The 22,238-nt window shown below is 36.0% G+C and overlaps 1 protein-coding gene across 1 annotated transcript in view; it reads right to left on the reverse strand.

Moving 5' to 3' along the window:
• Positions 1-19,650, reverse strand: part of LOC311287751 (basement membrane-specific heparan sulfate proteoglycan core protein-like) — a 280,443-nt gene extending 260,793 nt beyond the window's left edge. The window contains exons 1-4 of the mRNA XM_084404780.1: positions 19,397-19,650; positions 15,395-15,439; positions 14,767-14,985; positions 9,851-10,093 (exon numbers count right to left, since the gene is read on the reverse strand). Of these exons, the coding sequence (XP_084260906.1) occupies positions 9,851-10,093; positions 14,767-14,985; positions 15,395-15,439; positions 19,397-19,424 (535 nt within the window). The 5' untranslated portion in view covers positions 19,425-19,650. The remainder of the gene's footprint in view (positions 1-9,850; positions 10,094-14,766; positions 14,986-15,394; positions 15,440-19,396) is intronic.
• Positions 19,651-22,238: the final 2,588 nt, after the last annotated feature.

Below are 22,238 nucleotides of genomic sequence, written 5' to 3' on the forward strand. Positions count from 1 at the left end.
GACCTTTTTTCCTCATAAAATTTTATTCAACATATATAACATTCTCTCTATTCATTAGCAGAAATGTTCAACTAAGTTCATTCACCCCACTTTACATACTGTAAGTATAATTTATCAAATACAATTAGCGATATTAACATGTTTAAAACAATATTCTTTTTTAACGCAGCCCGTTTTGAGTTCATGTCTCTGTAGCTTTGATGGTTTTAGCGCCTCATTTGACAAAATTTCTCCACATTCAACACACTGCGCCTTCAGCTTAAGGGGATTGCATACCAGACTATGGAAAGCCAAGAGGGCCAAAAACATGTGAATTTTAATGTCAACAACGTGTATTTAACACGTGTACTTAAAGTGTTAAATACGCGTGAAATAAGCATGAAATATACATAAAATACTTGTGAAATACACAGTAAAAATCAGTTTGAACGGGTGAGTGTCATTGGCTGCTGAAGACTTGGGTCTAACCATTTCTGTGAGCTTAGGGGGGTGTACCGTTCATAGGCTAGGCTACCACCATTTAACATGCTATAGATCAGCTTATTCAGCCTATTTATTTAGTCCTTTTTTGTCTTTCTTTGTATAGCCTATAGAAATAATATATTTAAATTGCAGTTTTATGAAAATTTTGATAAAAATAAAATTGCCTTGTTTTTCTCCACTCATGCCTTTTTGTAAATAAACACATTAGTGGACATTCTAGCTTTAACATCAAAGCATTTGTGTGGGGAAATCAGTTACAGTGGAGGTAAGCAATCAATGCAGGTTTAAGATACAGACCATTGTTATCAATATCTGTCTTTGGAAAACAACGTGAGCTTTTGTTCTGCTTACATTTACAGCTATCGCAAGCAGGCGGCGCTTATTGAAACCTTTTTGTTCAGAGATTGGGCACTCATCAGACAAACAGTAATTAGGTACACAGGTGATATCAATTTAAATGAATTTAAAGACTTAAGGGCCGTACACACCGGGACGAATATCGGCGCGCGTTATTCGCCAGCGTTTTTCAACGCGTTTTTTGTGTTCACACCCAAGCGATTTTCGCTGACGATGAGCCGAGTGAACATGCAAATTCATTCCCTGACATTAGATGGCGCTTAATGTAAAACAGAAACATAAACAGTTCTCTTTTATCAAGATTTTTGTAGTCGCTGTCGTGTTTGTCATATAGTTCTTTATGTTCCGACACCAACGAGACCAGCAGCTCTACATTCATCTTGCCTTGCATCTTCCTCGTCTTATTTCTTCCCGGCAGTGTAAACGCTACTTGCCGTAGATCTTCTTCGCCGTTACGTATGTGTGCTCGGCAAGACCGTTTTGTGTTTGAGCGCCCCCAAGTTGTGTTTTACTGTAACTTCAGAAGCTCCAGACACGTGAGCAAAAGCGCCAATCTCATTGGTCGGAAAGTTTTTGACGCGGCGCGTCAAACCAAAAAAACGAACCCGAGGCGTTTTTTTAAAAATGACGCTTTTACGCATGCCGTTTTTCGCGTCGGTGTGCACACTCACATTGGCGCCCTTTGTTTAGTCACAAAGCGTTAAACGTCGGTGGTGTGAACAGGCCTTTATAGTATTTAAATATGGTATTTAAGACTTTTTATGTAAGTATGTATAAGACTTTCAGGATTAGAATGAGAGTTTGTTGTCAGGTCAGGACAGGTATAAGAACTTGATTTGGCTTTCCTGACAGCAGAAGTATTGTACTGCTACCACAACTAAATATCCTCCTATTTCTTTTTCTTTTTTTCCATTTTCTTTTTTTTCTTGTGTAGCCCAAAGAAAATATCTAGTGTAGCTGTTGCAGATAGTGTATTTTCTTGCTGAATATTTTTCACTTTTGAAAGTTTTTGTTTTGTTTGTTTGTTTTGTTTTGTTTTATAAATGTTGTGTAATACTTTAATACTTATTTGGGAATTGTATATTTAATTTGCATGATAGTTTGGCAATAGTGACACCTACTGGAGAAAATGAGTAACATAAGACGTACTGGTCATGTGATTTGATTATTTGTGTGAACACCGGAAAAGAAAAAAATATATAAACATGAGGTGTCGCACACAAATTGAGAGGTATAAAATTAAGAGTGTTTGAGCAGAAAATGTCTCCTAATGTCTCCTGAATCCTGATTGGAAAACACGGTATGTTTGCATATCTCTTGGTTATTGTTTATTTATAATTTAAGGTATTGTGTGTATTGATTTCAGTTTAATAAGCTATATATCGAACAATGTCATGGCAAAATCACTTCATCACGAATTTGATTGTAATTTTTGTTTATTTTCAGTTTTTTCACGGTGTCCATTTGATGTTTGTGATCTTGATTGTCCTGATTCTTGAGAGGAAGACATTAAATATAGAAGACATCGAAGGCATCAGTTGAAGCGTGATCTTTTTCTGGTTTGGAGAAAACATTCAGGAGGCGTTATATCTAGATTGCAATTTTATGAAAAAAAATGTTTTACCACGATAAGATTGTCCCCCTGTGCACATTAGTAGCATTCTAGCTGTAACACCATTCACCACACCTCAAGTTTTCTAACATTAAAAAAGCTAACATTTGATTGGGGAAAAGTGTACAGATGTGGTTCTTGATCAATGCAATTGTAATGAATATCTGTTAAACAACATAACCTTTTTAATTTTTTTTTTTTATTATTTAATTGTTATGGCGAGCAGGGTGCCACAGGGACCAAATTACAGAAACGTCCTATCTTAAATTTCCATAATACATAATCAGCAAACGAGCACAACAATACCACTCCGCATGAGTACGCCACCAAAATAAGTAACGTCAGTTGCCACCAGCACACACACAAATTATCAAAACTATAAATTTATTTGGGATTTAATGATCCCGGACGAGCCCCCATTAAATGTTACGAACTCTTATGATCTAGAGTCAGAAGAGGTAACACTGAGGTCATGAAAAAAATTTGGTTTGATTTGGGTGGCAAGAAAGATAATTTATTACACATAAGTGAAATAATTATACAAAAAGATGAATACTAGTAGCCTGATAATAATAATGGTGAATATAAGCAAGGAAAAATAAGCCAACTATTTACAGATCAAAAAGATATCAGATAAATAACCCAAGAGAAAAAAAAGGGGATGCAATTAGTGAAGCCAAAGTAATGAAAAAAACAACAACAAAAAAACCCAACTCATTCTAACTTGTAATTAAGCCTCTTATCTAACTAATACAAATAAAGAAAAGAAAATATATCAAATCTTCAGGGTGTTGTTTTATGTAAGTCATGTGACATTTAACCTGTCCACCTTACTCTTGGTCACCTCAAACCATGCCATCAAAAAGGCAGAAAAGAGAATGTTACAGAAGAAAATAATGAAACATCCTATCATTTTTACAGATAAATTGCTTTAATACCAATTAGGGTGGCCTAGGACTTTAGTACAGTAGAATACTTCTGCTGTCAGGAAAGCCAAATCAAGTTCTTATACCTGTCCTGACCTGACAACAAACTCTCATTATAATCCTGAAAGTCTTAAATACTTATACATATAAAGTCTTAAATACCATATTTAAATACTTTAAGTCTTTAAATTCATTTAAATTGATATCACCTGTGTACCTAATTACTGTTTGTCTGATGAGTGCCCAATCTCTGAACAAAAAGGTTTCAATAAGCGCCGCCTGCTTGCGATAGCTGTAAATGTAAGCAGAACAAAAGCTCACGTTGTCTTCCAAAGACAGATATTGATAGCAATGGTCTGTATCTTAAACCTGCATTGATTGCTTACCTCCACTGTAACTGATTTCCCCACACAAATGCTTTGATGTTAAAGCTAGAATGTCCACTAATGTGTTTATTTACAAAAAGGCATGAGTGGAGAAAAACAAGGCAATTTTATTTTTATCAAAATTTTCATAAAACTGCAATTTAAATATATTATTTCTATGGGCTATACAAAAAAGACAAAAAAAAGGACAAAATAAATAGACTGAATAAGCTGATCTATAGCATGTTAAATGGTGGTAGCCTATGAATGGTACAACTGACATGACAAAACTAATGACAGTACAACAGCAAAACACAACTAATACTAGGAAATATAAGATAAAATCATCTATAAACTATTATTTTAAGTTGTAATAATATTTCACAATATTACTGTTTTGTTTCTGTATTTTTGATACAGCGAGGAACAGTTGCGGATGATGGAGGAACAATGCCCTCTGTAACCGGTAGGGTTTCTGGGAGTTGTTGTCTTTCGTCCACATGAGCCAAAAATACATTTTCTAACATTTCAGACTGACATTTCTCACACTATATAGTTTATAGATGATTTTATCTTATATTTCCTAGTATTAGTTGTGTTTTGCTGTTGTACTGTCATTAGTTTTGTCATGTCAGTTGTTTTGAGGCTCTGGCTCCGTCACGATCTCAGACAAACACCTCTGACTCGCCATAGAAAGCAGAATGAAGCTCCTGAAGGAGAGATGAAGATCTCCAACTACAAGCTCATATGAGGAGATACTGAGTCTGAATCAACTTCATCAGACTATCTGAAGACTTCATGAACTCATTTAACATCATTATCTGTGAGTCACGTCATTCTCTCTGACTTCAGCACAAAACTCATCTTTTCTATTAGTGAATATCTCCTGTAACCATAGCGACATTGACTACAGTAAATCTCAAAGAGGGAGATAACTATAACACTGGAAAGTCACAATTTACATAATGTTTTAAAAAAATATCCTGATAAAAATGTGCAACACACACAAGACATCTGAAGACAATCATGACTAAAAGTGAATTGCTTATAAGAACAGATGTGGCTGATACAGAAGATCATAAGTGTTGAAATACTGTATGGATTTTAAATGATCATTAAACAGATGTGAATATGAAGACTCACCTGATACAGTCAGTGTAACAGCATCACTGAAGTCTGTGTGTGAGTATGAGCTCTCTCCTCTACAACTGTATTTACTGACAGACACACGATCAGCTGTGAAACTGATCTCTGCTGTTGTTCTTGTTGTATATGGATTGACAGTGTTTCCATCTCTAAACCAGCTGTATCTCCACTGAATGTCTCCTCCTCCCTGTATGGCACATGTGAGAGTGACTCTCTCTCCTCTGAACACACGCTGATCTGGCTTCACCTTCACTACAGGTTTCACTGTATTAATACACATATGAGTAAATATTGATTAAAACATCATCACAGTATCATGATCAATGTTAGTGTTTATGAACTCAAAACCTCCTTATGAAACAAACACTGTATTAAAAATGAAAGATCTAGTTTGTTGGAAGTTTGTATTGATTACATCAAAATTGTTTGTAATTATTGATAGACTATAGACTGATAAACTTTGTATAAATTAAAAGACTGGGTAAAGTGTGCCATACATGTAAACTGAGTCTATAATACATGTATGTTATTTTCTATTTGCGTGTCACAGAATTGCAGCTTGTACAACATTTACAAATCTTACATAATTTTAGAGTGTAAAAATATTACAGTCTTAAACATGCAAAGTGATGAGGTCATGTGACAATGTAGCATATACAGTTAAATAATATACGCTTGTACAGTACAACATGCTGGGTTGAAAAGATTGGCAGCAGATTGGGTTAAATGTTTTTTAACCAAAATTTTGGAGTAAAATTACTACATTTCTGGATTAAGATTAACCGAAAATAGTTTGAAAATAAAACCAGGAATATTGGACATTATTGAATCACTTTATACACACATAATGACTATCAATAGGAACAGTTTTATTAAAAATGAGAATAAAGGCAAACATAGTCAAAAGTAACAGTGTGCATGAAAGAAGACAAGCAGAAAAAAATGACAAATCATCAGATACACAGTTTACAGGTTTTTTTTTTTTTTTTTACCATTTCAATGAAGACTGATAATATAACTTGCATTAAGACCAAATGAGACTTTTTTGTATATTATCCACCACCAATGAAAACGTTACACTATAAAATGATGTATTGTTTCGACTTTAAGTAATTGTATTAAACATTGCACCAACTTATTTAAGCAAACAAAGGGAACAAGTAAACTCCCAAATTTAAGTTCACTCAACTTTAAACTTATAACTATAAATCTGTAATCTTAAGTTATTTAAGAAACTACCTAAAGTTTATAACAATTATTCAACAGATCTACATGGTTGCCTAAAAGAACATAGAGCTATATTGTAAGAGTTTAGTTTTAATAACATTACTGAACATTAATAACATTACTGAACACAAATAATCCACAACAATAACACTGACAGAGTTTATGTGTCTATGTATGCGGATGATGTAACACTTTATATGCCTGCACCAGCTTTAGAAAACATTACTGCAGCTCTCAACAATGAGTTGCAGATGGTATCTAATTGGGTTATTGATAATAAACTTGTCTTAAATATAGCCCAGACTAAAAGTATCTTATTTGGAACTAAATGTTCATAAAAAAAAGGGCCATGTTGGATTTAGTACTAAATAATGTTGCTGTTGAGCAGGTACATGAAATAAAGCTTCTTGGGGTAACCTTAGACTGTACTTTGTTGTGGTCAAGACATATAGAAGAAGTGGTGAAAAAGATGGGGAGAAATATATCTGTAGTTAAAAGGTGTTATTCGTTTTTAAATCCATATTTAACTAAACGTTTTGCAGACCCTAGTGTTATCACACTTAGATTATTGCTCTGTGGTTTGGTCAGGAACTACAAAGAAGAATTTAGGGAAACTACAGAGGGTTCAGAATAGAGCTGCTCATTTAGCCCTTTGCTGTACAATAAGGGCTAATGTTAACAAAATGCATGGCAAACTATTCTGGTTAACGGTTGATGGGAGGTTAAAAGCATCACTTCTTGGCTTTATAAACAAAATTAATGTATGGAAAACTCCTGACTGTCTGTATAGACAACTTACTCTGAGTTCTAATGTACATACATATCTCACGAGGCATGCCGTCATTGGTAAATATATTATTCCAAAATCCAGAACAAACTCAAAACAACGTACAGTGTTGTATAGAGCTATGGTTGAATGGAACTCTCAAAATAATATTGGTTTTACAAAAACAAAGGAATGTTAGCTTATATTAGTAGATAGAGTATGTGTGTATGTGTATGTATATATATATATATGTGTATGTGTATGTATACATGTATATATGTGTGTGTATGTATATATATATATATATATATATATATATATATATATATATATATATGTATATTTGTATTTCATGAGAATTTGTTGTTTCAGTGTATGATTGTGCATTGGCTGTGTATATTTTGTAATATGTTAATCTGTGTATTGATTATGAAGTGCGTTTTTTATTCGTGTTATGTGTTTTGTGTGGACCCCAGGAAGAGTAGCGGATGCATTTTGTTGCATCAGCTAATGGGGATCCTAAAAAAAAATAAAAAAAAAATTATAACATTTGCATAAGATATTGAACTTTCTGCCTGAGACACGAGTACACATGTGAAAGAATATGAGCAAAATATATGAGTGTATGAATGAGAGAGTGTGAATTCCTCCACTGAACAAACACGGAACGTTTGTCATTACAGATTATGTAACCGTGTGTTGAGTCTGAACACACACAGAACACGCTTCACCGCCAATTCCCATGATCTGCTTAGTTCAGTCATGAAGAAGATGCTGAATGCACGGATCACGCGTTTTGTGTTTGCGTTTGCTTAAGACACCGACTATGTAGGACTATGTTTTTTGACGTAATTTGGAGTGAATTTGTCCACTGAAGCACAGGTAGGCATGAAAGAGAGCTCAACTTCACACGCTGTCTGAGAGAAGTGTCTTTCAGGGCCGCGCTTCAGATGTTAAACACACACAGCACACGAGTTATGAAATCCCTTTCGCGTGTTCCACTTCCTTGAACATTTACACTGGAGAGGCTGAAACTTTCGTGATGATGAAGCACTGACCCGTCAACTGTACAGAGCGTCATTCACTTTTGTTCACGTTCATGTTGTCTCAACACTGCATTTGTTAGAAATTGTTACTGGTCAAATAGTGACTGACAGCGTTTCACACACTCGCTGTTTGTTACTCGCATTTGGCTCATGGTGAGTGTTCATTATAGGCCCTGTTTAGTGTATTTAATAATAAAGTAGTTCAGTCTGAACAGTGTCTCGATTATATATACTGTATCTTAAAGAGTTTAGGAGGACAATGATGTTCAACTCACCCTTCACTGAGAGAGAAACAGCATAGCTTGATGTTGATGAGTTTGGTCTTCCATCTCTCTGTCCTTTACACCAGTACTGACCCTGATCAGATGTAATTACTCCTCTGATAGTGAGAGTGTCTCCGTTTACAGTGTAACGATAACCAGACGTCTGTAATATTACACTGTCTTTATACCACTCATATCTCCAGTAACTGTGATCAGAGTTTATCACACACTTCAGATTGACTGTTTCTCCAGTGAATACAGATCTGTCTGGTGTCACAGTCACTGTAGATGTGGGTAAATCTGAGAAGAAAGACAGAAACACAAAATGACTCAAACATCTCTTTCAGTAAAAAAGTAACAGAATTACATTTTGTAAATGTTTTGAGGATGTTGAAGATCTCAATGATGAAGTTTTATTGCAGCAACAGTGACAAAGTGCATTAAAGCCCCTGCGTTCATCAGAGTCAGAATAAACCCTGAATAATCTCTGCTCAAACATTATATACTGTATTACATTCTTCTTCCAGCTCTACATGTAAATGAAGTTTTGTCTTAAAAGTAAATTGAGGATAACAATGAAAGTGAAAGCCTTCCGTTCCCACATCTTTGATATTGTTTGAGACGGGAACTCCATGTATCCTTCATGTATCTTCTGAACACAGGATTATTCTCGACGTCACACTGCCGTTTCACACTAGAAGTGATAGAGTTTCACTCCGGTGGTGTTTACATATTACTGAGATCAGGAGGAATCGTCTCTATGATAATTAAGCTCTTTTAAGGAAGAAACATATTCTAATACATATCTTGAAGTGGAAGCTGAGTCGGGACACTATAGAGACTATAATTTCTTACATTATAGTTTATAGATGATATTATTTAATTTTTCATGCTGTTGTACTGTCATTAGTTTTGTCATGTCAGTTGTTTTGAGGCTCTGGCTCCGTCACGATCTCAGACAAACACCTCTGACTCGCCATAGAAAGCAGAATGAAGCTCCTGAAGGAGAGATGAAGATCTCCAACTACAAGCTCATTTGAGGAGATACTGAGTCTGAATCAACTTCATCAGACTATCTGAAGACTTCATGAACTCATTTAACATCATTATCTGTGAGTCTCGTCATTCTCTCTGACTTCAGCACAAAACTCATCAGTACTGAACTCAATCGCCTCAAGTCCTTTTCTATTCCCAAAATACTCATATATATATATAATTTAGTCCACTTAAACTCTACGTTTCTTACAATTGATCACAAGCTCACATTCAGATCTTCCTCTGTTCTTGAGTGGAAAATTCACATTTCATAATACAATCAATAAACAGTGACAGTTGAAGCATAGAAACAAGGCCCTGCCATAAAGTTATTTCACTACTTCTGTTTCATTCTGACTTTAAAATATTGATGTGAGTCCTGAGAGTTATAAACTCTATAAAGTCACTTCAATTATGAAATACAGTTTTCACTCTCAAAATCACTGATAACACATTATATGTCTTATAAAGATACACTTAATGTCGTTGTGCATCTGACAGAATAATGACTAAAGGTGAATTACTTCAGTCCTCTTGGCTGATTCAGAAGAATATAAGAAAAGTGTTGAACCACAAATACTGATTTTAAATGATCATTAAACACATGTGAATATGAAGACTCACCTGATACAGTCAGTGTAACACCAGCATTGATGTCTGATCTCGTTGCTTCACATCTGTATTTATCACCAACAGACACAGATGTGATGTCGTAGACTCTATCAGTGCTGTCTGGATTGATTGAACCATCTCTAAACCAGCTGTATCTCCACTGAATGTCTCCTCCTCTCTGTATGTCACATGTGAGAGTGACTCTCTCTCCTCTGAACACAGGCTGATCTGGCTTCACCGTCACTACAGGTTTCACTGAGAAACAGAAGTAAACATTGAAAATGTGTGTTATGATGTGTGTTATGAGCTCATAATGTCCTTATGTGAAAAAACACCATGATATTAAAGACCTAGTTTGTGTTTTTGACCAAAAAAAAATAAAATAATAATATTGGTAAAAAACTGTAGTCTACTGTACTAACATCTGTACATGAAAAACATGAAGGAAAATCTTTGAATCATTGCATCATTGCATGTGTTTCACACTAAAGTACCCCATTATGCTATTTTTAAGGTTCCTAATTTTGTTTTGGAGTCTCCAACAACAGGTTTGCATGCATGTAAGGACACAAATTATTTAAAACTTTATTGACAAAATGAACTAGCTTCCGGCAGACGGCCGTACGCATAGATTTACGCCAAAAGAGTAACAATTGAACTTGAACTCAAAGCTTCCGCTACTCCTACATCTACGTCATACATCGTCAAGTGTTACGCCGGTTTCACACTGCACGCACTAAAAGGTTAGTGGCCAAGCTTGAGCCGAAGTATCAAATGCCGTCGCGGGCTCATTTTAGTCAAACTGTGTTCCCTGCTCTTTACCGTGAGACAAAAGAACGTGTCATGTTGAACCTTAAACAGTCTGAGTGCATTGCTATTACCACTGATGGGTGGACTTCCAGAGCGACTCACAGTTACATCACTATTACGGCACATGTTTTGACGAGTGAATGGGAAATGCAGAGTTACGTTTTACAAACTAGACAGCTTAGCGAATCACACACTGGCGTAAACATAGCCGAAGTCCTTAAATCTGCAGTCAAAGAGTGGGGGCTGGACAAGATTGGAACAAGGATCGCTGTTGTTACTGACAACGCAAGCAACATGCGAGTAGCAGTAAAGGAAGCCGAACTGTCCCCTCACATACGGTGCTTTGCGCACACACTAAACCTGGCCTCCCAAGCAGGTTTAAAGGTCAACGCAGTGAGCCGCCTCCTCGGTAGAGTCAGACGTGTAGCAAGTTTTTTTCACCGCAGTTCTACAGCCACAGCCGTGCTGACCACCAAACAAAAACTACTCAATCTCCCTGTACATAAACTCATTATTGATGTAGTGACAAGATGGAATAGCTCTCTGGACATGGTGGAGCGCTACCTTGAACAACAACAAGCTGTTGCTGCAGCCCTACTGAGTGATGAACTGAGACACAAGTCACGTGAAATTGACACTTTGGACACATCTGACATTGCAAATGCAGAGGATCTTGTGAAGATTCTTTTACCAATAAAAAAGGCCACAACTGTTCTCTGTGATGAGTCGCAACCAACAATATCTCTCATTTCACCACTAAAACAAATGATTCAAGACAGCATGGCCACAGATAATCACCACTCAAATGCCATTGCTCAGATGAAGGCAGCCATTCTGAAGGATCTTACTGACAGATACCAAGGAGAGGATGAAAAGTTCATGCAGGAGAGCAGTGCTTTGGATCCACGCTTTCGGACCTTGCAACATCTAGGCAGTGGAGAGAGAGAGGACGTCTTTGAAAGAATAAAGTTCAAAGCATCACAGATGCAACAACAGGTAAAAAATGTTAACGCTGTGCCATAGAGAAAATTGAGAGAAATACAATAAAATGCTAATATAATGTCTTTTTATCATTTATGAACCAGGACCAAGATGTGCTGCCCAGGAGCCCACATCCAGCAGATCTAGACGACAGCAGCGCGAGCTTTGTGCCTCCTCTTAAGAAGCATGCCCTTGAGGACCTCCTTGGCTCTTCTTTTAGCAGTAATCAAGTCACAGGTGCACGGAATTCAGGCAGAAATTGACTCTTACTGCAAAGAAGCATTAGTTTCTCTGTCTGCTTGCCCTCTTAAGTGGTGGAGAGACAATGCAGGGCGGTATCCTATTCTGTCGTCATTAGCAAAGACCTACCTGTGTATACCTGCTACCTCGGTGCCCAGTGAAAGGGTATTTTCAACAGCAGGGGATATTGTAAATGCCCAGAGGTCTCTTCTTCTCCCTTGCAATGTAGATCTTTTGATCTTTCTAAAGAAAAACTTGAACATTAGCTAAAGGATAGGTCAGTGTTTTTCAGAAGGCTTTTTACCAGACTGGTTAAGGATTTTTTTTTTACTGTTTTTTTTTTTCTTCTCCCTTGCAATGTAGATATTTTGATCTTTCTGATGAAAAACGTGAACATAAGCTAAATGATAGGTCAGTGTTTTTTTAAAAGGCTTTTTGACTGACTATTTTATTTAAGTTTAAGTTATGTTCCTAAATACCAGTTTTAAAAGGCTGCTTTTATTTGCCTTGCACATTTAAACCTGACTTAACTTGATCTTTGTTTGCACTTAAAGGGAATTCCCTATTGTTTACAATTGTTCTAGTTGCTTCTTAACTTGAACATTGCACAGAAGAATCAGTTAGGCAACCAAATATGACTATACAGAATATTGATGTTCCTGGGCCCTATTTTAACGATCTGAAACGCAAGTGTCAAAGCGCAAAGCGCAAGTAACTTTGTGGGCGGGTCTTGGCGCTGTTGCTATTTTCCCGGCGGGATAAATGACTCTTGCGCCTGGCGCAAATCTAAAAGGGGTTGGTCTGAAGTAGCTTCATTATTCATAGGTGTGGTTTGGGCGTAACGTGAAATAAACCAATCAGAGCGACTTGCCAGGCGCGCGCCAGGAGCGGTTCACAGCCGAGGAGACCGACGTCCTCGTCACGGCCGTAAAACACAGAGAAGTAACATTGGGGATGGAGAAACAAACACACCCAAATTAGCTTCGGTTAAACAGGCGTATGATAATTTGGGCGTATGATTAAATGTGTAAGCTAGATTTAGGCTATGCCTATTTTATTTTCACATCTTCATGGACACAACATATGAATAAATGAATGAAATCTTAATTTTTCGAACAATTAAAAAATAAATTAAACCAAAGACAGCAACACATTAAATATCCATCAATAAAAATAAAACAAAATCAAGAAAAACAAAACCTTTTTTTTTTTGCATAATTAATAATCACACTGTTCGTAAAGGGATACGTAGAAGCCCTAGGCTTATCAAAACCTACAAGACCTAATATTTTTCCTAGTAATAATGTATGATTTGCAAAAATGAAAACGGCTGCTTCTGTGTAGATGAGAGCATCAAATTGTAATGCGCGTTGTGCACACGCTACATTGATTATGGCCAAGCATGCGCCCTTAAAATAGCATGAATAACATGCCCAACGCGCCACTGACTTTAGACTAGGTTTTTCCTGGTCTGTGGCGGAATTGTTTTCTAAACCTGCAAAATAGCATGAGGGAACGTTTGCGCCGGAACACGCCTCCTCTTTGCGCTGAACCGCCCCGGGGAGCGCAAGTGTATTTGCTTGTTAACCGACGTGCTTCTGTGGAGGGAAAAGTCCGCTTTGCGCGGGTGCAAAATAGGAATGATACATGCGTCAGTGTACAAAGTCAATTGCGCTGGGTGCAAGATAGGGCCCCCTGACTACAACTTGCACTTTAAAAGCACTATGTGATCAGCGTTTTATGTTGTCATGATCCATAAATACAACAATAAATTGCCTTTTGACTGGCAAAAGCAGAATAAATGTCAGTTTTTTCGCTATTATCATCACAAACACTATCGTGAGCTATTTAACAATACCGTGAGCTTTTCCACAATATCGCAATAAATATCGTACCGTGAGGTCAATATCGAAATTGTATCGTACCGTGAGATTTTGATATCGTTACATCCCTAGCTATTTTGCAGGTTTAGAAAACAATTGCGCCACTAACGAGGAAAAAATTGTTTAAAGTCAGTGGCGCGTTGCGCATGTTATTCATATGCTATTTTAAGGGCGCATGCTTGGTCATAATCAATGTAGCGTGTGCACAACGCGCATACACTTTGATTCTCTCATCTACACACAGACGCAGCAGTTATTTTTGCAAATCATACATTATTACGATAGATAGATAGATAGATAGATAGATAGATAGATAGATAGATAGATAGATAGATAGATAGATAGATAGATAGATAGATAGATAGATAGACAATTTATTATAAAAGCATACATCTAGCTTACACATTTACCCAAATTATCATACGCCTTTTTAACCGAAGTTAATTTGGGTGTGTTTCTCAAATCTGACGTTATAATAGGAATCCGCTTTAGAACAAGCGCGCCTGCTCTTAAAGGGAATGTGAGATGATGCTCTGATTGGTTTATTTCACGTTACGCCCAAACCACACCTATGAATAATGAAGCTACTTCAGACCAACCCCTTTTAGATTTGCGCCAGGCGCAAGAGTCATTTATCCCGCCGGGAAAATAGCAACAGCGCCAAGACCCGCCCACAAAGTTACTTGCGCTTTGCGCTTTGACACTTGCGTTTCAGATCGTTAAAATAGGGCCCATTAACTTTATTTATCAGCACTTTGATCTTTAAAATTTTGCAGACCTTTTACATTCAAAAACAGCAACATCACTGCATGACAGGTAATATTGAAAAAGCATAATGGGGCTTTAAAGAAATAAGCAGAAAACAGATACTGAGCTTTATTCAGTAAGCAGTTCTGCATCTGAGAGAATAACGACAGAAGTGAATTGCTTCAGTTGTCTTAAGAACAGATGTGGCTGATACAGAAGAAAAATACAGATTTTAAATGAGCAACACAGTTGAATATGAACACTCACCTGATACAGTCACTGTAACACCATCACTGATGTCTGATCTCGTTGCTTCACAGCTGTATTCACCACCATCAGACACAGATATGATGTTGATGTTGTAGACTCTCTCAGTGTGTGAGATGACTGAACCATCTTTAATCCATCTGTATCTCCACTGAATGTCTTCTCCCTGTATGTCACATGTGAGAGTGACTTTCTGAGGCTGAACTTGATTCTTCATCCCTGCAGGTGTTAACAAAAAGTATTGCAGTATCAAGATCACTGTCATGAACTAAAAAAAAAAAAAAAAAAATGTTTGCTTGTGTTGATGATTACATTATAAATAAATAAATGTATTGTTAAAACTAAATAAAATATTTATATTTATATTTAGTCCACATGTACGCTCTTTGAATTAATCAGAAGCATGTTCAAATTGCAGCTTGTCCAACATTAACAATATTTACTGTACACAAGTTAAAAACAATTGCAATAAGACTAGTCAAGTTATGATACCATGAAATTAATATTCCTATTAATGTTATTTACATTACAGTTCAACTAGATAATTTTCTAATTTTCATTCACAATGCACACTACAAAAATACACAATTCAGATTAGTTCAAAATTAATAATAATTTACTGCAGTACCTTCAGCACCTTGACTGAGTCCAGAGTGAACGAGGGACATCAACACTAAAAGCAGAAGAAGAACAGCTGAAGCTTTTCCATTCATTTCATCTGTTTTGATGCTCATTCAGGTGAGAACTGATGGTTTATTCTCCAGCATTTACATCACACACAGTGGTGACATCATACTGGTGAACTGATATGAGAGTTGATAGTGAATCCACTGATAGATTCACTGATTCACTGATGCTCAACAAAAAAGCAGCAGTTTGAACCACTGATCTTTACAGCATACAACATATGATGCTATTCTCATCAATAAATGTGATCAATCAGTGAATCTCTGTATGTCTCTTTTGGTCTTTTTTTTTTCATAAAAAAAAAAGTTTCATATTTGTTTTGCTCCCTCTTGTATTTTGCTTTTCTATACAACTATTCATGTTCCATATCATTCCCTCTGTTCCCATGTTTGTTTGCACTTATTTTTTGTAAAACATGAAAACTATATCAATAACATATAGAATCATGCATATTTCATGCCACTATGACATTACATAAAAAAAAATCTTTTTTTGTGTTTTAAGACCCTTGCATACACATGTTACAAGCAAAAATTATTATGATTAAATTCAGTATGGGGAACACACTATTAACAACAACTTTCGCCTCTATAAACTCCTATTTTACTGCTTATTAATAGTTATTAAGGTAGTATTTGTAGCGTTTAAGTTTAGGTATTGGGCAGGATTAAGGGATGTAGAATATGATCATGCAGAATACGGCATTAATATGTGCTTTATAAGTACTAATAAACAGCCAATGACTAGTTAACAGTGAGAAAAGAACCCTAAAATAAACTGTTGCCATTAATGTTTCACATCACATCATCTTTACTGGAACAAAACTAGCTTCAGAACTCCAAACCAAATCAGGTCAAAGTGTTTGAGACACATGACATCACTTCCTGTTTGACGTCGGCACCATCAGCTTCACTGTGACTTTATAGTGGCTGCAAAAAGAATTTGGACAGATTACTATCTTTTCTGGGATGGCAGATATCGATTACCTAGCAGCCTATGAAGGAGTGAGACAGCTCTCATCAAAAATATCTTAATTTATGTTCCGAAGATGAATGAAAGTCTTAGAATGTTGGAACAACATGAGGGTGAGTAATTACTGACAGAATTTTCATTTTTAGGTGAACTAACTCTTTAACCCTCTGGGCTTCTTCGGTCAAAAATGATGACAATTTTTTTTTTGAATTTTTAAAAATTGTTGCTTCATCGGAATGGTATGACACTTGGTGACTTTTGTTGTATTAGCTATGTGAACACACAAAAAAATCATGGACATGATTCGGATATGTTAAAGGGTCGTAAAAAAAATAGTCACACTTAGCTTCTTCCCGGTCAAAAATGACCGACATAGGAAATGAATGGGAAATACGAAAAAATACAAAAACTCAGAGAAACTTTTGGTGGTACAAGCTACAGATCAGCCACTGTGCAGAAAAAAAGTGCACAGCAATGAAGGGGTGACACTCTAAAACATCAAGAGTGCAAATAAGACCCCCCCCCCCCCACACACACACACACACCCACACACACAAACACACACACACACACAGAGAGAAATGAACTGGTAAGACTGAAACAGCAAATTTTGCTCCAAACTATATAAAAATGATATACTCATAATAACTCCAAAACTATAGCAAGGAGAGTCAAAAGGTAGGTATCGTTTGAAAGAACTCTTTTTAAATTTTTTGAAAATATAAATTACATTACATTTGGACATTGTGCTGTAGAGAAACTGCGGATAAAAGACAATATATATATTTTTTTTTTTTTATTATGATTTTGCATATCTTTCTTATTTGTCATGGAATAACTCAGGAAGGAAATAAGGTAGGAGGAAATTCTTTTTTAGTGAAGTCCCCCTACATGTTAGCTGCATCTGGATAAAAACATAATAATTTTTGGATAAAGGAATCAAAAGTTACAGCATTTGGAAAAGAGAGAGCCTTTTTGTACAGTCTTTAACACCCCCTCATGGGCAATTTTTTCTCCATGAAGAATATCTTGTCATAAAAGCAATAGATTATGTTGATTTTGGGCTCATTTTAATTGCAATAATATGCTGTAAAAAATGAAGTGCCATTTTCAATTATCTGAGAATGTTTCATGAGCTGTATGATGTTTTTGACACATTGCAGTACATTATTTTATAGATTATGAAAAAAAAGAAATTCTATTTATCAGCAAATAACTCAGCAATACTTAAGAGTTTTTCAAAGTGGATACATTCACTGTAAAGTTCAGACTCTAAGCTTTCAAATGACATCAGCTTTGTGTTAATCAAGGCAAGATTTTTGAAAAATATGGTAATGAATATTTTCGCAGCTAGGCGGCACCTGCTGGCGGTACACTCGATTTTAGAGGGATTACTCAGCACTCGTTAGGAGTTAACCCATTTAAGCCACATTCAAATATGATTTTCAAGAAAGAAAAAAAAAAACTTTTTTCGCAACACCGATTTTTGTCGTTGTACTCTGTACTGACAGCACTCCAAATGTACAAAAAAATGAGCTCTATGTTAAAATTGACCGGAGGTCTCCTTTAAGTCTCAGATGTTTTAAAAAATTTTTTTTTTAATGTTCAGACAAATATTTACACATAAGAAAGCTGCTGCTGCTGGGTGGGGCTGGGTGGGTATGGCTGGGGGAGCAGTTGAAAGTTTTTCTTTGTTTCTTTTCTTTTTTTTTTCCTTTCTTTTTACGTTTACGTTATTTTGGCTCAAGAGCACTTAAAGTCCCCAATCGAACAAGATGTGAAAACACCCTTAAGCCACATTGATAAATGTATTTGCAATATATCAAAACAAGTGATAATTAAAGGAATATAGCACAAGCACAGTTTTCATTCAAAACATTTCACTAAATAAAGTATTGTTAAAAATATCAAACAACATTTTGTTTCAATGCTAGCATTCAATGTTAACTGTGATTATTCTGCTAGGACACCAAATAAAAATGACATTGAAACCAGCTTGTTAAAAAAGACATATATGAGTGATTTAAATGTCCAAATACTTATTGCAATAACTTTTCAATAAGAGGGTCAGAGAGAATGAGTCTCTGATGGAGAGTTTATTTAACAATCCCAACAGGATTTCGCGATATATTTTTTTGTGATTCTTGTGATCAAAATTACAGATTTTGTGGTGGTAATTTCTAGAAATCTGTGTAAAAAAAAAGTCAGTGTTTTTTTTTTTTTTATAATTAGCACATTTACCATATTATGTATTATGCTCAATAGTCATACAGGACAATAGAACACAGAATGCATAGATCTTGTTTATTTTGGTATCTTACAAAAAAGGCTAGTCCTGGCGGTATTCCAGAAAGTAGGTTATGTGACACACCCGGGTATGTTTAAGGGTAAGTAAGTGGACAATCTCAATTTTTGGTTCCAAAAACGGAGGGAACTCGCAGGGTATGTACAGTAAGTAGCCATAGCAACTCACTCTCTGAACATATCCTGCTCTGGATCAGCTCATAGTCTTGGGTTAGTTTACTTCAGATGTGTTCAGGGTTAGTTTACCTCAGATGTGTTCAGGGTTAGTTTACTTCAGAGGCGTTCAGGGTTAGTTTACTTCAGAGGCGTTCAGGGTTAGTTTACTTCAGAGGCGTTCAGGGTTAGTTTACTTCAGATGTGTTCAGAGTTAGTTTACTTCAGAGGTGTTCAGGGTTAGTTTACTTCAGAGGCGTTCAGGGTTAGTTTACTTCAGATGTGTTCAGGGTTAGTTTACTTCAGAGGCGTTCAGGGTTAGTTTACTTCAGAGGCGTTCAGGGTTAGTTTACTTCAGATGTGTTCAGGGTTATACACTTCAGAATGAATTTCAACAATAAAGAATAGTGAGACTGTGGGTCAGACTCTCCTCACAACACTATCATGTATCTCATCTTCAGCTGAATACATTAGAAACAGAATAAAATAGTACAGAATATAATAAAATACTCACAGATGAGAGGCAGTGCACTGGAGCCCATACTGTCACATTAATAGACTGTTTTAACAGTGCTGTGTGCTAAAGCACACACTTCCTGTGTTTAAACAGCAATTTCACACTTCAAGAAGAGATGAGGGAGGAGGACACAAAACTCTAAAAAAGTTATTCTGGTAATTGTTGTAGAAATGCACACTGCCAGACACTACGGAATACAAACGGCTCATCTGAGACGAGGCTGAATCCAGCTTCTTATTGACGCTATCCGTTCCGTTCCACCTTAAAAGACTCTTCCGCGTTTGTTTGCTTGTTATTCATGCTCAACTTAGGGACAGTGCAGTTTTTCTCTTTTGCACGTTTTTTAAGGGATTGTGTTGCTTTTGTGTCTATTTTCAGAATAAAATAATTATAAACAATGTTTAAATGCAAATAACACTGATATATCAGCGAAAATGGATTGTAAAAATGTATAGCCTAGAATTACAGTATTCTTTAACTATTGTAGGCTACATGTCATAAACTCAATTTAGAGACCATGTGGTTTTTCTCTTATTCACACATTTTAGGGACCCTATTTCTATTGTGTCTATTTTCAGAAAAGAATAATGAACTATTTTGAAAGGCAGGCCTATAACAAATAATAACAACACATAGGCCTAAAATGACTGTAAACATATAATTGCATCATTCTTTAACAATTGCACATGCCAGCATTTGAATGCATTTATAAATCAATTGAATAAAAAAATTATAATTAAAACAATTATTACAAATTTCAATTTCACAAGGTAGCCTAACTAGAGATTATGATCCAGCTTGGATCCAGCCTCTTATGAAGACTGCAGATGACCCAACACCTTTGAATAGATGGATAGACACCTACCCCTGCAAGGACCCCAGAACATCAAACATGGATGATTATTGTAATGGAACATTTTGATTTTCATTGATCTTCAACATATATTGCAAAGTTTTGTGTCACATGTTTCTATTGTCTATATTGTGGTAACAGGATATGAATGTTTGTACACCTGTATCCGTGCAGAGTGAGACAGGATGGGGAAACCTGAAGAGGGACCTCAGAGGTCAGGATGCATCTGCATTTGTTGGTCCCATTGTCAGAAGTAGTGATGAATAGGAGCATGCACAAAAGTGTGCCAAAGTCAGTGGAAAACTACTAGGAAAAGCAACAGCTGAAGGAGACCTTGGAAAAGAATATAAAAGGTTTCGCACAGCTCCTCCTCTTTGTCTTACACTCTGCAGACAGGCAGGCTCTGAATGTCTGTATGACTGTCTGACCTTCTCTTGCAAGAGAAAAAATTACTTTAAAAGACTCAGTGTCTCTTACGCAGTGATGATATTTAAGAAATTTTTGCCACAACATTATACAAAATTATAATTCTATCATTGCTTTAAAATGCACACTAATTTCTCTAAAATGCATATATGATATTTGTAAATACTATAATTTGTGCTATCTTACAACTGTACTTTCTGAAATCATCTCATAAAACGTTATTGTGGTTTTGTACCTAAAGCTGCTTTGAAATGATATGTATTGTGAAAAGGCAAGCGTTATACAAATGGGAATGTGTGAATTTAATTGAATTGACTTGAAAGAGCCATTGCATTGTTGGTCACTGTAGCATTTTGAAGTTATGGACCCAATCTGACAATACAGAAGAGTTATCACATTGTTGGCTCATTTGGGGGTGTTTCACTGGTGCTTTATACCCAGTGTGCTTGATATCATCATGCACAATTTCAGATATTTTTACTGTAGCATTTTGAAGTTATGGACCCATGAATTTGACAAACATGGCAATTGTTGAACCATTTGGAGGCGCTATATATCAGCTGTCTTTGAGAGTGCGTAAAAGGTTGCACTGGGGCCTTGTGAACGCGGCAGTTCGAGTCTTTTAAGGTGGAATGGATAGCGTCAATAATAAACTGGAATAAGAAGCTGGACCTCCTATGAGACGAGCCTCGCCTCTTCTGGAATTCAGCTAAGTGTAGGTGGCTATGGAATTCCAAAAGCTGACTAAGTAACAAATAAATACATAAATAAATATACAAGAAAATAAAAATAAATGACTAGGCCTATTTATACTTTAATTTCCTTAATTATGCATATATGTATTTATGTCTACATTTATTTATTTCCCTGTTTATTTCCCGTATAATGTATGGAGGACGAAACCTATGGATGAGGAAACCTGCAACAACAATAAATAAATACGCAAATAATAAATATATCCACAAAATTATATATTGGTAGGGGAAATTAAAGAAAAAAAATGTTAAAGTAAATTCTAAACTAAAGTTGTCTTTTATTTTTCATTTAACCATTTATTTATTTTTGAATGTAGCTCTGTATTTATTTTTCCTTGGTGCAACATGCCAATGAGAGAGTGCAATCAAACACCAGAAGGTGGCATGTAGGCCACCATTGGCTGATTGCTGTTGAGGTTGACACCTTATTATGTCTATAGTTGACACCCTCTTCATTGTTTGTATGTTGAGGCAAGATGAATAAACATTTTGAAAGGAAAAAAGACAACTTAAAATTTAGCATGTCCTTTAACATTTGTTTTATTTCCTCCAACATTTGTTTTATTTATTTGATTATTTCCTCATACATTCAGTAATTTATATAAAATTTATGTTTGCAGGAATTATTTATTTTATTTATATATATATATATATATATTTTTTGGCAGGTTTTGTTCTCCATACTAGAGCTTAGATCAGGCCCAAAAAATCAAGCCCGACCCTACCCGAGCCCGTGCACGTTGTGTCCAAGCCCGGCCGGCCCAACACATTAACTGTAATTATGAGCCCGAGCCCGATTTAAACC

This window comes from Rutilus rutilus (genome assembly GCF_951802725.1).
Source record: "Rutilus rutilus genome assembly, chromosome: 3".
NCBI lineage: Eukaryota > Metazoa > Chordata > Actinopteri > Cypriniformes > Leuciscidae > Rutilus > Rutilus rutilus.